Source organism: Nelumbo lutea, chromosome 6 (assembly GCF_056320005.1).
Source record: "Nelumbo lutea isolate HS-2025 chromosome 6, American lotus-T2T, whole genome shotgun sequence".
Classification (NCBI taxonomy): domain Eukaryota; kingdom Viridiplantae; phylum Streptophyta; class Magnoliopsida; order Proteales; family Nelumbonaceae; genus Nelumbo; species Nelumbo lutea.
Window position 1 is genome coordinate 4,080,415 of NC_142689.1, and position 16,902 is coordinate 4,097,316.

Genomic DNA, 16,902 nt, shown 5'->3' on the forward strand with positions numbered 1-16,902 from the left:
AACACCTATTTTCTTATATTCTATCAATGGATCAGATATTGATTCAATCCAACCCAATCCAATATAAATCAATTATGGATGAACTAGGTCCAATCTAATCCAATAAATACTTTGGACCATTAAGTCTGGACTGGTCCAATTCAATATGACTTGTTCCCATCCAATCCATCGAAATTGATGTTGATTTGAACGAGTTCAACCCAAAACCCGTCGATTGACACCCCTAATCATGGGTGTTTGACAGTTACAGATGAGTGAGTTGGGAGTCTTATTCCATCCATCCAATCTCAAATAAATCTTGAACAGAAAAATAGTCATTGCTTTGTGAATATGGAGGTACTGGGCCTTAGGGAAACCAAATAATAAAAGTAGAGGAAGGAGGGGATACGAAGAACAGGTACTGTTGTATATATTAACTATTTCCAAAAGCTGCATTTTCTCATGCTTTTTATAAATATTGTACAGACAATTTCATTGCTCCTTGTAATGGACACTGAACCAACCCCATGTACCTGGGTGGAAAAATAATCATGAATGGGACAAGGACCGAAAAAAGGAAGAAAAAAAAAGAATAAAAAATGGGGCTGGTTTTGAAATCCTAACACAAAAAAATATGTATATACTACACGACCAGACATGATTATGAAGCAGGTATTACAGTCTGCACACTTGAAGAAGAATATTTCTTATGCAACTTTCCTCTCAACTGCCTGATCTTGGCATCCACCCTTGCTGTGAACCCAATCTTTGTGCTCTGTCTTGCTTTTGACCGCTCCCTTGTCCACATGCGTTGGTCCTCCACATCTTTCTTATAGTACTTAATCTCTTGAATGACATGATGGTCCATAGGATTGAATGATCTTTGGAATGACAAGTATGCCAAATAGGGAAGATTACAGGCAGTTGTTACTAGGAGAGTGACAACCCAGTAAATAGGTGCTGGGGCTAGAGCTTCCACAAGGATATGGAAAGCATTCCCTGAATAGGTTGGTGAGGACATGCCATAGAGGAGGAGGAACAGGTACCAGGTGCAGATGCTGCCCCAGACGAACAGGTGTTGGATCCATGTGAAGTGACTCATTGTCAGTGCAACCTGGCAGTTTACAGCCCAGATAATGCAAGTGAACATGGTGGCTCCAACAGAAGCCATGTCTGCAGTCTGGCCTCCAGCACGGAAGGCCTGGTCATAGAAGATGTTTATGTTGAGGAAGAAGATAATGAGGGAGGAATAGAGACCATTTGCCATCCATCCGAATATTCTATACCAGTCGAAGAACAAGTTTCTTGGGCCTTGCTGATAAAGTGCTGGGAACTGCAAAAGGCAAGTGCATGAGTGTCAATATGGCCAACTTAGTATCTCACTCACTACATGATAGCACTACAACTGGAACTAACCTGTAAGCAGACATCAGAAGAAACATCTTGCTCAAAAACACCAAGTGAAATGACAGGCAACGAAGTGAGGATGACGTTGAACAGTAGCATGTACCAGTCATCATAGACAGACTGCCCCGAAAAGCCAGCGTATGCCTCAAAGTAGAAGAGGGTGAGGCCAAATGCAATATTCTTGTAGAAGAAATAGCATATCTGAATGCAGTTCAGTGCAATAAAAAAAGAATATTAATAAGCTATTGTCAACATTCTTGCACCCTTACAGCCTATAATATCTATGTCAACCAAAATAGTTAGTAATAAGGACAATATAGAGGGCACCCTCACTCCTACCATCTCAGCAATCCTCTTATAGCACCAATGCCCATGTACAACAAGAAGCCTTTCCAAAAACCGAAACTGTGCAATGGAGAAGTCACTAGCCATTACCGCCTGCAAAAAGATAAACATTTGTGAGCTTGACTGTATTTTAATAAACAGTGCATGCATTTGAAGAGCATGACATTGACGCACTTAAGTATTTCATCTTGCCCAAGTCCTTACAAGGATAAATCAGTAGAACCCTATTATATGTATGTATCTATGTATATATGCAACCCACATGAATATTGTTTACCAACACCTGTATAACCGTTTGTACCAGATTTTTTTAGTACATTGTTACATTATGATTTTGTTATGTTCATTTTGCAAGTTTATTATTGCAACTGCCTGTTTTTAATGTTTCATTTATTAGATATGTATCAATTGAGGCTGTTCTCTGGAAGCTAAATGGTATAGTGTCTTAGATGCCTATTAACAAGGAATTCGGTGATGTCACTTTCAGGCTCATAGTTGACTCCTGCTGTATAGCAACAAGTTGTACAGGGGCACTTTGTAAATACAGCCATGCACCATTCTGAAAAAGTAATTCAATAACATATACTGTATCATTTGAAATATGCATAGAGCACACCCAAATTGCAATATTGCATACATAAGTTGCTTGCTTATCAAATATATTTACCATTCACTATACATTATACAATGTGTCCACACAATTGTAGTCACTTGGTGATTCATTTGTGATTCACTACATGCCAAGATTTTCATGGTCCAATGGCACCCAAACCCATGTAATCCACAACCACTTGAGAAGTTCACTGCAAATGGTTCAAAATAAAATATTGCAATTTGCAAAAAAAAAAAAAAAAACTCTTATTCTCCTTTTTCCATCGGGGAAGAGGGGTTGGAGTTTATAACTATAAAAAAAAAAGAGGGTTGGAGTTTAGGGCTGAGAGAGTGTGATGTTTGAAGTTCAAAATAAAATATTGCAATTTGCAAGAAAAAAAGCTCTTACACTCTTTTTTCCATTAGGGAGAGAGGGGTTGGAGTTTGGGGCTGAGAGAGTGTGATGTGTGAAATTCAATTCAGACCATCTGCTACCAATTTGAATAAGATCTCAAAAACAAATCCACATTGACAATTTCTAAATTATGACATAATGGTTATACACAGACAAAAGGAAGGCTATGAAACTAAGGGGGTGTTGTGTAGTGTGGACAAGAAATTGAGTTGTGGACCAATCCACACAACACCACAGACCACTGTTATTCTGAACTGTGGACAGACTGCGTGGACAGGACCAATCCACACATAATGGCGTTCCATAAGCGTGGTGTAGACCAATCCACACCACACTTTTTGATTCCATGTATCTCATATACAATTTATGAAGTAATCTATACAATCGATCACAAATGTCTAATTTTTATATTTTATACGATACATATAAATTGAAAAAAGGATTTGATCATTGAATATTAACTAAAAATATTAATTTCAATAAAAATTGTAATAAATTAATTTAAAAATAAAAATTAATATTCTATTGATAAAAATATTAAAAATAATATTTAAACAAACTAAATAATAAATTATTGCAAGATAAGCATAACATCAAACTATTCATGTAAACTAATAACTCATTGGTTCCCATACTAGTTGTAAGGCAAGCATATATAACATCAAAATATTGGTCAATTGGTTCACTGGAATGGTGCATGGATAAACCACCAATATTATAATTAGTACTTAAGCAAAAATAATAGAGCGACCTTCGGCGGAGCACAACAAATATCTTCCAATGGTGGAGACCTTCGGCAGAGCACTTCGGTAGAGGAGACCTTCAATGGTAAAAAGATGTAGGGTTTGGAAAGTGCGCGTGAAGCATGATAGCAAAAGCAAACTGTGGACTGACCCCATCCACGATAAAATGCTGTTGACGAGAAATTGGGGTGTGGACAGGGTTGGTCCACAAGATAGTGTGGATCGGTCCCATCCACAGCAAACCAAACATTGATTTCATCCCGTGGCATGGACCGAAATGGTCCATCCACAAGATGAACACACTACCGAACGCCCTCTAAAGGTGAGATAGTGCAATGTTGAAGTTCAAGATTTGCACCTTACACCACCAATTTGAATATGATATCAAATATAAATCCACATAGATAATTTCTAAGTTATTGCATAATGGGTATATACAGACAAAAGGATCTGGGCTATGAAACTAAAGGTGATACTTGCAGGAGATCAGTTGAATAATGGCCAACCTAAAGATAGTTTGACATGTGGATGATTCTTTTTTTCTTTTTTTGATGGAAAGAAATAATTTCATTGAGAAAAGAAAAAGGTTACATACAGGTGAAGAGATTTCACCCCAAAGCATTACATCAAAAGATACCCCAACACCAATGTAACAAAACAATAAAAGTACCCAGAAAATAACATACCGAAAATATCTGTCTAGTCTAACAGATTGAAATTATGAGTCCAACAATTCCCATAAAAAAATCATCAGTCCAACAAACTTTGGCATCACAGAATATAACATTCTATAAATACATATTTTACCAGCATATCGAAGTCTCTGAAATTTGGTTTGAAGTTTATGAAGTTTTAGAAGGAAATTACCAACCTGCATGCCTTCCACCCCACTGATACCAACACCAATGTCTGCCTCTTGAATCATACCAACGTCATTTGCACCATCACCAATAGCTAGAGTGGTTTTTTTAGTTCCCTCTTTTACCAATCTCGTCACCTAGTAACATAAGAATGTTTCCAATGGAAAGACAATTCAGAATCATACTAGCAAAGAGAAAAAAAAAAAAACTACTTGGTTACATATTTTATAAGGTAAAGGTGACAGAGTCATACCAGCGCCTTCTGCTTTGGAGAGACCCGACAGCATATGACAGAAGCACAATCAACTGCTAAATTCAAAAATTGATGTTTTATATCATCCTCTAAGGCATATGCTAAAGTTTTCCCATCAATAACTAAAGCAAAGGCAGCATGGGGATCTTGTTCCAGCTTGATCATTCGGGATGCATTAGTGATTTGCATCAAAATGTTTTCTTTCATTGCCTGGTCAGATACCAAAAACAGTAACAAACCATAATACAAAATCAGTTTCTTGAACCGGCTCTTCTTCTACATGTTCTTGATCTTCTCATCCATGTCTATATTTGTCTTTTTAATTGATTTTAAAGGTTCATCTTCTCAGCTATTTTTTGTGTTTGTCTTTTTAATTTATTTTAAAGAGAGCATTCCCAGGACATCAAAACAAACGCATACCTTATTAGCATCTTGGGCTAATAAATCAGTGTTCATTGTTGTTATGCAGATCTGTTTCATGCCTTGCCGAAGAAGACTGCATGCATAGCTGCATCACATAAACAGGCATTTCATTTTAGTAATCTGACTCAGCAACTTTTGACATAAAGGGCTAGCCAAAAAGCTATAGCTTCCTAGAAAGTAGTTGTAAAACAAGGAATTTTTGGGATGTGGTAGAGGCAAACCCTATATTGATTGCAGTTTCCATCTTGTCCCCTGTCAGCACCCATATCTTAAGACCAGCTTGGGCTAATTTATCTATGCATTGAGGTACCTATTAGAAGAGAAGAATAAGAAACTCAAAAGAACCAAAAGAAAAATAAACTGATTACAATGTATGCAATTTAGGTTGGGACATTCAGTCCAACCTGAACACAACTGGACGAAACCATATCTAAGCCAGGTAAAATAGAATTGTCATGCTCTCAACTTGGATTGATGTTGGAAAACAACAAATCCCATGCAAAATCAGGTCAAGTTGGGTTTGCAGCCTCAGCCAACTTGGCTAACCAAACCAGATTTCATGTCTCTTTTTATTTACTTTATATATTAGGACATTTAAACAACTGAAAAGTGGTCATTGTCCTAGCAGAATTGTTTTTAAGAAACAGGTTGAAAGTTCAAACCTCAAAAAATCCTTACCTGTTTAAAACTTTCCACAAATAATTACAATATAGTGAACCCAACTCAACTCATTTCAAGTAGGGACCCAGTTGAGCAATTCAGGTAAATCTTCATGTTAGGTTTCATTAGGAGTGAGTATTCAGCACTTAAACCTGACCCAAAATGCACTCTTGCTGATAATGACACTAAACTCTAAAGAGAAAGATTGAGCTTACTCCTTTCTGTAGTTCGTCCTCCACAGCTGTTGCGCCAACAAGAATCAAATCCTTTTCCATCATATCTGATACCCGCTCAAGCATGGCCTCTCTATCAGCTCCTATAGTAGTCTTTGCCTTGATAAACTCACTATTCCAAGCAGAATACTCGGACTCTTCTAGCTTTCTATATGCAAGTGCCAAAGTCCGCAGACCTGCTTCTCCATATTCACTTAGATGCCTATTTGTCTCCTCTTCATACATTCTTCCATTTTTGGATAATCGATCAAAAATTATGCTAAATGGTCCAATCAAAGAAACATATAGTAAGTGCCTGAAGGAAAACATATCTTCTTTTCTTCTTTGGTATAAGGAAATCACGTCCAAGTAGATATAACTCAACCAACATAGATAGCTAGATTTATTAGAGCAATTTAAGATCTTTTATGGAAAAGAAATTCCACAAGAAATGGGCTGTCTATCAAACCTGTCTGCACCTTTGCAGAGAAGAAGAATCTGCCCATCTTCATCCTGCACAATCACAGACATCCGCTTCCTTTTACTGCTGAACTCCAACAGATTAAGAACTTTGAACTCCCTGAATATATTTGAAGACAGAGGTTAGATGCCAATAATCAAAATAGGTAAAAAATGGAGAGGCTAAATGAGCAGAACCTCATATATCCTGACCTTTCAATTATGTGTTTAAAAGAAGGGTATCTTTCTCGAATGAAGACACTTGTCTGAGTCCGTCTGCAGAACTCAAAACCAAACTCTCTAGCTGCAACAAGAAAAGCTCCTTCATCTGGTGACTCTGCCTCGTAGTTGAAACTGCCAGTTTCCTCATTTGGTTCAGGAATTGCTGTGTGACAAAGTGCCAATATCCTAAAGAATAATAAAATGGTATCTGCATTTGGCTCTTTTGACCAATTTCCATCCATAAGCCGGTTGTCCTCAAAACTGAACCCCTTTATGACTGGTTTATGTTCCTTTTCGCCCTTAGAAGTAATGATGGTCTCCAATTCAACTTCAGACCCTGCAACATCACTTGCACCGTTCTCCCAAAAATCATGGGCACTTCTATTGTGCATGGCGATGCCAGAAATTTCAGAATTTTGTCCACTAAGGTCAAAAGCCATCTGCTTTGCTGCAGCAATTTCAACTTCACTAGAACCAACACCATAGGAAACACCAGCTATGGAACATTTGAGAAAGTCCATCTGATTGCATGTTAAAGTTCCTGTCTTATCAGAGAGGATAGTATCAACCTGCCCAAGCTCCTCATTCAGATTTGATGTACGGGCTTGTGCAGGATTCCCGGTCTCCTCGTCATACATTTGTAAGTCTTGGTTAATGAACATTGCTTGCAAGACCTTCACTACCTCAATTGACACATAGAGTGAGATGGGGATCAGATACCCATAGAGGATAAGAGCAGTGACCAGATGGAAAATGCCTGACAAGGCAGGCTTTCTTGGATCATACAAATTTGCAGCATGTTTTGGTTGCAAGTACCACCATTCTGGCATTCCAAACTTTGTCTTCACTGCAAAGCCTATTGAACTGATCAAAGATATCAAGACAAGAAGTGTAAACAGGAAATAGATGATTTTGTCCATTTTCCTCTCAATTCTACTCCTTTTAGAGGGGGATTTTGTCGCATTCTGCATGACTTTGCTATCATGGCCAGTGAATATTACCACTCCATACACATGACTTGTGTTTCTAAGCTTTGAATCTCTGAGGAGAATCTGACTAGGGTCAAGAGCATAAACCTGACGGTCATACTCAAGATTACCCACAAAAGTATAGAGGCTAGGGTTGGGGTCTTCACATCTGATTGTTCCAGTGAAATCCTTGAAAGCCATGCCTTCATCTAAGGGCAAGGTTGCCTCCAAACATCTCTTGACCTTCAAATTTGTCTCACCATCCAAATTCATGGTCTCCACATAGCAAATCCCATCTTCATAGCTTGATGACAACAGAAGCAGGTCTGCAGGAAAGAACTGATCCTTCTCCACTTTTACCACATCACCAACCCGAATTTTCTGCCATGATTTGTATCCAAATAAACTATCCCCTTTATGGACACTAACTTTCCGGGTATTGACCTTCATATCCTGTATAAATCTACGCCAATCTTCCAAAGCTTCCTTTGCCATACTCAATCCAACAACAAAGGCCAGGGGGGCAATCATACTCACAGCAGAGAATGGGGCAATGGGTGTGAGAGACAGAATTGCAGCCATGAGAAAGTACAGATTGGCAACCCTCCGGAATTGCTCAAAGATTGCCTTGGGAAGGAATGTAATGATATTGTATTTTGTGGTTGATATGTAATTGGATGGATATTTCAGAGGCTTTTTCCGGTGGAGACGAGGTTGGTTGCAGTAGACAACCCGTGAAAAACCAGGGCCTTGAAGGGAATGGGGGCCTTCTGATTCCAAAACATTCGGACGGATGCAAGAGAAAGTGTAGAGATTGCTCAACCGAAGCTTCCCCCTTGCCCTGCCTGCCCGAGACATCTTAAGAATTCCAACTCAGATGAAGTAAAGTCAGGAGAAGCCCATCTGAAAAGCCAAAGTTCTCAGTCTAACACTGCAGGAATTCCCGCCACGGGGTTCTTTCTATCAACATTGAATTCCTGAGCCACGGTATGACAACAGATTGCCGAAACAATGCTGCAAAAAGTATTCTGCGCAAGGAGACATGTAAAAGGCCGTTACCCAGTGTTAGTCCGAGCTATCCAGGGTCTTGGAGAAGGGGACATATATGTAACAATAAATGGATAAATAAATAGAAAACATCAACCCGCAGCAGCAATGAAATTTTATCCAAGAAAAAGAACTCCAATGCCCTCAAAAGGCTCTTCTCTTTTGTAGACGATAGATTGATGTCCAGAAAGACAGAAACTAATTCATCTCAAGTCCGTGAATTTTCGAGGAAAAAAGAAGCTGAAGGATTTTAAAATTGATCTGAAAGTAAATTTGCTGCCAACATTTTGGACTGAGCACACCAAACAAGTGAGGAACTCTTAATATTAAGCATTACCAATATCCACTCCAGATCTATATGTTCTAAAAGGAAAGGCTAAGAAAAAGCATAATGAACGAAAAGTCGTATTAAGTTAACGGTAAGAAGCAGAACTTCATCTTCCATCTTCAACTAAAAGATTCTACTGCCTACAGGAATAACCAAAATACACAATGGAAATCAATAGAAAATCATCCAAAAATAAAATCCAGCTGAAAAGCACCTCAACAACCTCGAAACACACGAACACACACAAAGTCAGCGAAGAAATTGGATATTTTCCTAAAAAGAAATTATGTAAAAAAAGGAGAACAAGAATAACAAAGCAAATGCAAAAACTTGATCGACATAAAACAATGACAGCAGAATAAAAAGGAAACTTAGAAGAAAGTACCTGGAACCATGAGGAAAAGCGTGAAAGCTAAAACCTTCTCGTAGTCCTCAGAAGAGCAACCTCTGTTAAACAAAGATCGCCACTGAACTCTTCTTCGAATCGGATCAAGATCTTCGAGATCGAAATGAGGACGAGATAAGAGAGAAGGAGAGAGGGTGAGAAGAGGGTTTAGGCGATATCAGTTGCTCCGTTCTCCGTCCGAGCCAAATTACAGGATTTCCCGGTCAGTCGTCGGTTATAAAATTAGAACCCTTTTTCCTTGTTTTTATTCGGTGTCTTCGTCTCTTTTATCTCTCAGTTTTCAAATTTATGGCTTTTTTTATTATTTTTAAAAAGATTAAAAATATTTGACTTGTTTTGTGTTGCTGTTCTAACCTCTAAGATGAGCTGGCCGTGGACATGGCAACCCTGGTTGGCTGGTCCGAACTCCGAAGAACCAGTCTTTTGCTTCTGCCTGAGTGGAGCTCACGTCTGCTGCTGCACTTCATTCCAATTTTTTTCCCTTAATTTTTAATTTAATTTGTTTATTTGTAATAAACGAACCGGTAAGATTTATTATTAGATATTTTTGAATTTAAAACAACTGCTATTGTGTTTGTTTTTTATTGGTGGTTGCAGGAAAGTGCTGCACCAGCCGAAGAGATCGTTCAATAGAGTCCTACGTGTCAAGTGTCAACTCAGTAATGTCCAAACGGCATTGGTATTCTACTTCCTTTAATGAGCAACTGTAATAAAATAATAAATAAATTAAGACGAGGAGCGGGTCCACCCATTCCCAATCCCAGCGACAATGACTTGTCATTTAATCAGACGGTGGTAATAGCCCGACTTTTCCATAAAAAATATAAAAAAAAAATCCTTGGTTTCAAAAATTGACGCCCGATGCGGTCAATATGGACCATCGATCGTACCAATTCAGAACGGGGCGTTGGTTAAGACTTAAGAGGAACGCGGTCCATCGAGTGGGTGGCCCACACGCTGAAGACCAGGCTCGTCCTCCCTGATTACTCGGCTACTCGTTCGTTTCATATGTCATCGTTCCACGTCCCAGAAACGAAACAAGCTACAAATTTTTATTCTGTTTGGTATGCATTATAAATGCACCGTACACCACACTCTAGAAGGCTGGGAACAACTGTGGCATCTCAATTTTCAAGTGGGCCAGATGTTCTCCCCATGGTGGGCCCCCAAATAATATTCCAATTATGTGGCCCATGGTGCATTTGTATTGCTTAAAAGGAATGGATGACGAGGATCCGTTGTATACTCGTACTCTGGGTATGGGCCTTTGGGCTTTCACACTTGAACCAGGTGGTTGAATCGGATTAGCCGGGCCAATTAACCTGAGAAATATTTTTGCCTTGCACGTCTAGACGAGACGAGCTGATAGAAATAGAATGGGCCGGGCCCACCAAGGAAGAAGAAGAGAAAACAGGGTTGTGGGCTCAGGAGTTTGGACAGAAAAGGAGGATTGATTGATTGACACGGCTAGCTAAGTCTTGATTCTTGAAGCTCCAAACAAACAATGGGAACAGATGGATTCCTTGTCCAACTTATGTCATGCTATGCATTTGGTGATCAAGTATTGGCAACCTAGAATGACTACGACTCTGTTTGGCCGTTTGCCAAAGTACTCTTGAGTCTTGAATCTTGATGGGGGGTCTTTGTTGTTGGGTTGGTGGTAAATGACACCCCTGACCCCACCATCACCATTATATCACTTCCATTAGGCGAAGACAAGGATGCAACTGAACAACGCTTTGTGCAACTCCCTCTCCCCGGACATGGTGGAACCCATTAAAGTTGCATTATAGCACAAAAGTCTGTTTTCACTTTATTACTTTTTAGGGAGTTGGGGGGAAGGCTGCTTAATCGCACTGTTGCGTTGCACGGTGGAATGCATGCAAACAACGTATAAACTGAACCTTGTTTTAAGAAAATGCAGAGTAATTTCTTGTTTACGCGCTTGTGAGTAGGGGTGCTAAGTGCTCACGGTTCGGTTGGGCTTATTTTTTAAACCAAAACCTAATCGAAGCTGATTGATTAACCGGTTGACTGGTTCGGTTAATTATGAGTTCATTGGTTTTTTATTATTTATAGTATATATTATAAAAAATATATAAATATATAATAAAATATTATATTTTAAATAATAAATAATATATTATATATTATAAATATTGATGTAACCGGTTTCGGTCACGTATCCTTTTTTCATGATGTATTAATTTTTTGGCTAATTACCTCGTTATTTTGATCTACTCCCAAGTGGCCTGTGGCTCAGAGGATGAAGTGGAGCTCCCTGGCGACGAACAGTCTAGTGGTGAGCTACATGGTGGCAAATTACCAGGTGATGAGCTACCTTGATGAACTATTGGGTGGTGAGCTACCTTGATGAACTATTGGGTGGTGAGCTACCTTGATGAGCTGCTTGCTGAGCTGCCTTGATGAGATGCTTGGTGTGCTGCCTTGGTGACGAGTTCCCTAGTGTAGTGCAACCCGACTACTCCCTACATGAGATGATCTGCTCATCTTTGTAGATGGCGAGAGCTGAGGAACCTGTGAGAAATGAATCAGAGAACCCGATGATGCTCACCCGGTAGGAACACTCTGATGGCTAAGTTAGCATTGTGATAGTAGAGAGCTTGAAGGTGATATTAGAGAATGAGAGAGTTAGAGAGCAGGGGTTATCATCCCCCCTTCCCCTCTGAGGGAAGAGGTCTTTATATACTGGAGTCCTCGTGGGTTAGTGTAACGATCACTGGATCCCTGCTGTGATGGGACATGTTACGTGTTAGGTGGGTAAAAAGCTTCAAATGGTAAGACTCGTCACATTCTGTCATAACCGGGGTACAGTGGTGAGCTCATCGGGGTTGTCAGGTCGGCGCCTATGTCAGGCGGCTAGGTCGGCGCCTGGGCCAGGTTGTCAGGTCGGCGCCTGTGTCAGGTGGCGGGTCGGTGTTTGAGCCATGTTGTCAGGTCGGCGCCTGTGTCGGGTGGCGGCTCGGTGCCTCAGCTAAGCTATCAGCTCGTGCTAGGGCTAGCTCGCACCTGTGCCAGGGTAAGGGTGAGCTGCCTATGGCGAGTTGCCTGTGGTGAACTGCCTGTGGCTACCTCGAATTGTCTAGTTGTCAAGAGGCTACACATTTGGCATGAGGTGTCAGGTGTCACAATTTCACTAGAGGGCCAAATCCGCCATCATCAAATATATATATTTATGTATAACACATTGTTATTAATATACAATGTATAAAAATATATATTATATATAATATACATATAATATATACAATATATGTATATTGACCGATTCAGTTAACGGCCAATTTTTCATTTTGGTTAATCAAAACCAAATCGATGCCTTCGATATTTTAAAATACCAAACCAAACGATTAAGTTAACCAAATTTTTGGTTCGTTTTTTCAGTTTTTCTTGCTCACCCCTATTTGTGAAAAAGCATGATTTATTTTTTTGTTAGAAAGCCGCGTTGTTGACATCTGAATTTTGAGCAATTATATACTATAAAATGTAATAGAAAAATATCAATAAAAAAATACTGTTTCTAAGCCCAAAAGCACAAAGCATCTCAATTTAGTCTTTTGTTTTGGGTTTCAAAGTGTTTTGACTTACCAAATCCTTAAAAAACTTTTGTCTCAAATTTGTTTTTAACAGCTAAAAGCTCAAAAGCAAAAAGGTCATCCAAATGGAGCCTATATTGTGCATTTGAACTATCGTTTGAAAGGAAAAAAAAGGTTTTTTAATCCGGTTAAGTAGGGAAGCTTCCCTGCACACTTCGTCAAATTCCTGCTAAATGGAGGCATAACGTGGCCAATCTGACTCATCACCAATTAGGAGACCCTTTGGATGGAACACCCATTCGTCTTCAAGTCCACATCAGCCCTATAAAAAGTGTTTATTCTGACCCATTCAAAACAAAAACACAGTTCAAGAACATAGTTTTGTATTTTAGCTGATGTGGCCATCTCTAAAAACAAATAAAAAAACACATTATCATGGTAATGCCCCCTTCGATTATCTAGAGTTGACCTTTACCCGAATTCAAATCAGCCTCCCACAAGATTGGCCCTCACAATGTCCTACGGTACATTCCCGCCTTGTATTGGGAACATCTTCTAATAATGACATCATCATTTTTAATATTATCATTAGGAGATGTTTTCAATACACGGCAGAAATGTGTTATGGGACATTATGAGGGACAATCTTGTGGGGGGCTGATTTTATCTCCCTCTACCCACCACAACCCAATGCCAATTGCACTTCAACCAGCTGCTTCCTTATAATTTTATATGCTTTAATTTAAATACAAATTTATTCTAAAAAAATTGAATAAATTTGAATGCAAAAGCAAAGACTAGAGTGTATGGCGGGAAAGGGGGAGGGGGGTTGTTCAATTGATGGATCCATGTTGAGCTATAATGGTGCTTGGGGCCCTCCAATTTTGTCGAATTATCACTGTCATATGAGCATTTTGTGAGAGAAAAATCATAATCTTGTTTTTCGAAGCTACTTATTTTTTTCTTTTTGTTTCAAAGAAAATTTGTTTTCTTTTATGGTTCAACAATCAGAAATGTAGGTTAAAGAGGAATTTTTACTTCTCTCCCTCTCAATTAAAAATTGCATAAAAACAAAACGAGTTGGCCAACGGACACCGCCATAATGTGATGACGGTAAACCTGGATGCTGAGGATTAATGAGAAATCGCCATCCAATGAGCGTGCTTATCAGCAAATGTGTATGAAGCATGAGCAATCAATGCTTGTTGTATGTTCCGCTCTTCTTAGCCTCCATTTAGAAGTAATGATATAAATATGTAGAGTGCCAAATCTTATATTTTGTATTATTTTTTATATGGTTTTAAAAAATATTTAAAAACGGAATCATTTTGGCAATTGGTTTTTGAGTTGATGGTTCGACCAACCAATTCAAATGGATAGCCCATTTTAACAAAAAACTAAAAATAATTATAATTAAAAATAAAAAACGGCCAAAACTATTGAGCAGGTCAACGGTTCGACCATCTAGGTCAATGGGTAATTGATTAATTCAACAGTTTTTTTGTTAGGGACCGGGTTTGAAGTAAAACGGAATCAGTTGCATGAACGATTCTCGGGTCAAACAGTCCGACCATATGGGCCAACGGTGATTTGAAAACCATGATTTTTCCGTGTATTTATATTATACATATTTGTATTTATTTGTATTTGTACTCCTTTCAAATTGAGCGTTAGGGATAGTGATATTGTTTTTTCTCTTTTTCTTCTTTTCACTGAACCCGATAAAGATATATTTTAAACTACAAATTCAAGAATATGCTTTTAATTTCATTTCTGAAAAAAAAAACACATATATAAGCAATAACATGTCTTCTCTGATTTCGTTTCTAAGAATCATTTTGTTGACAATTATTAAAAACACCAAATTGACATTAATGTCAAAATGGTATATTCAAAAATGAAAAAAAGAGAGCATTCTCCTGAGCTGTTTTATTCTAATTGAACAAAATTTTCTAATAAAAATCTGAAACATCTTAAGTGGTCATTTGGGAGTGCTCTGGATAAATAAGTTCTCATAGGATAAGTGCTCATCTTTTAAGCACGTACGAGTCTTTAGTAAAAAAGCACTTGTTTCAAACAGGTTAGGGAAGTATAGGTATTTTGAAAACCACGTGATGGGCTAAGATGGGCCAGAAATGTAATAAGTATAGGTATATGCATGATCAGTAAGGCATTGTGCTGCTCATTATGCTCAAATACAACATAAAAGGCATCATAATGCCAAAGACCATCCCTAAACCTACAGTCTTGAATCTTGATTCCTCTCTATGCTTCAAAAGTTATAAAAGATAGGTGTCTCCCCTAATCACAACCATTTGATGCTTAAGTACCAGAAAGGCAGAAATGAGAGGGTCATGTGGGTCCTCCTCCCATGTGGCCTTGCCGATTATGAAAGTATGAAGTATGAAAGAAGGCATTTTTTTCAAGTTATCAATCACAAGGTTGATAGTGAGTTAACAGGCATCGCATTTTCATCCTCCTCCTGACAAAAGAGGAGGTACAGAAATCTGATTAACATTGGATGTTATCTTGTGCTCTATTTGGAGGTTGGATTTTATTATTATTATTATTATTATTATTATTATTATTTTGCATTCGGTGACATGCATAATTATTTCTTACCCCCTTTTTTTCTAAAGTGCTGTTTGGGGGAATGGATTCCACGTCATCGCTGGAACGAACGACTTAACACACCAATGAACCAATCCTCGGTTGGTTTGGTTCTGGATTGAATTATCTATCCTTACATTTAATTAGTTTTAGTCAAGAAATTAGTAATATTTCTGAAAATATGATAAATTTCAGAAATTATTGTATTTAAAATAAATAAAGTATTTTAGTAATTACAATATTTTAATAATTATAGTATTTTAATAAATTCAATTTTTATTAAAACAGTATTAATAATTAAATTAATAAATCATGTATTCATTAATTAATCAACAGTATTTATTAAGAAATATGTATTTATTAATTATCAGTAAATAAATAATTACATTACTTTTAATAATTAACAATATTTTAACAAATACAGTATTTAATAGTTAATAGTATTTAGTTAATTACAATATTTATTAATTAACAGTACTTAATTAATTATAGTATTTAATTAATTAGCCATATATTCAATAAATACAGTATTTTAATAATTACAATATTTTAATAAATAGATTATTTATTCAAAACAGTATTAATAATAATTATAGTTTTTTTTAAATAACTAACTGTATTTATTAAAATATTTTATTTATTAAAAATACAATATTAAAATGTCTTGGTTTGTCTAGAAACCTATAACGTGCAATCTATGTATAATTTGAAGCCTAATAACTATAATTAATAAAATTACTAAAGTTAATAAAAAATATTAAAATTTAGCAAGTTTTCATCTAGCAATTATTAAAAGTTATGAAAATAAATTTTTTTGTTTAGTTTTTTGGTTTTTTGTTAAATCAGTTTTTGGTTTTAGTTTTTAGAATTAGAAATCAGTTAATCAAATTAACCAAACTTTCTATTATTATATGTAATATATGATATATAATATGTAATATATATAATGAAATTTGATTTCATAATATATATTTTATAATATATAATATATATTATATGTTATAATATAGATGATAGAGTGTATATTATTAAATTCGGTTTTAATCGAGATAACAAAAAAATTCAGTTTTGGTTTCATTTTTTTTTAGTCTAGTTTTTAAAATTTTGATTTATTTGGTGTGATTTTTAACCGAATAAACCAAATGCTCACCCTTAGGTTTTATCTAGCAACAATTAAAAATTAGTATTGATAACATAATTAAAATTAATAATAAAAAATAATAAATTGTTTATAACTTAATCGATTACATCTATAAATATCTAGGCTCAAGCAACTATTTTCTTTTGAGTTAGGTCTAGCTGAGATATGCACCAAGCCCACACATTACCAGGGATAATTAGATTCAAATTCTAATTGGGTATCAAACTTTTGGAGTCCAATGATGGCTTTAGCGGATAGAGCCCAGGCTAAATAATC

At 37.0% G+C, this 16,902-nt stretch overlaps 1 protein-coding gene across 1 annotated transcript; it reads right to left on the reverse strand.

Annotated features, from left to right (window-relative positions):
• Window positions 1–385: 385 nt before the first annotated feature.
• LOC148846910 (putative phospholipid-transporting ATPase 4) lies at window positions 386–9,577 on the reverse strand. Its single transcript, XM_088952407.1, has 11 exons — window positions 9,298–9,577; window positions 6,561–8,565; window positions 6,358–6,468; window positions 5,892–6,168; window positions 5,238–5,326; window positions 5,014–5,101; window positions 4,594–4,803; window positions 4,352–4,477; window positions 1,726–1,824; window positions 1,396–1,587; window positions 386–1,312 (listed from the first exon to the last, which is right to left on the reverse strand). Exons 2-11 carry the CDS (start codon window positions 8,393–8,395, stop codon window positions 641–643), a joined length of 3,699 nt encoding a protein of 1,232 aa, XP_088808533.1. The 5' UTR covers window positions 8,396–8,565; window positions 9,298–9,577; the 3' UTR covers window positions 386–640.
• Window positions 9,578–16,902: the final 7,325 nt, after the last annotated feature.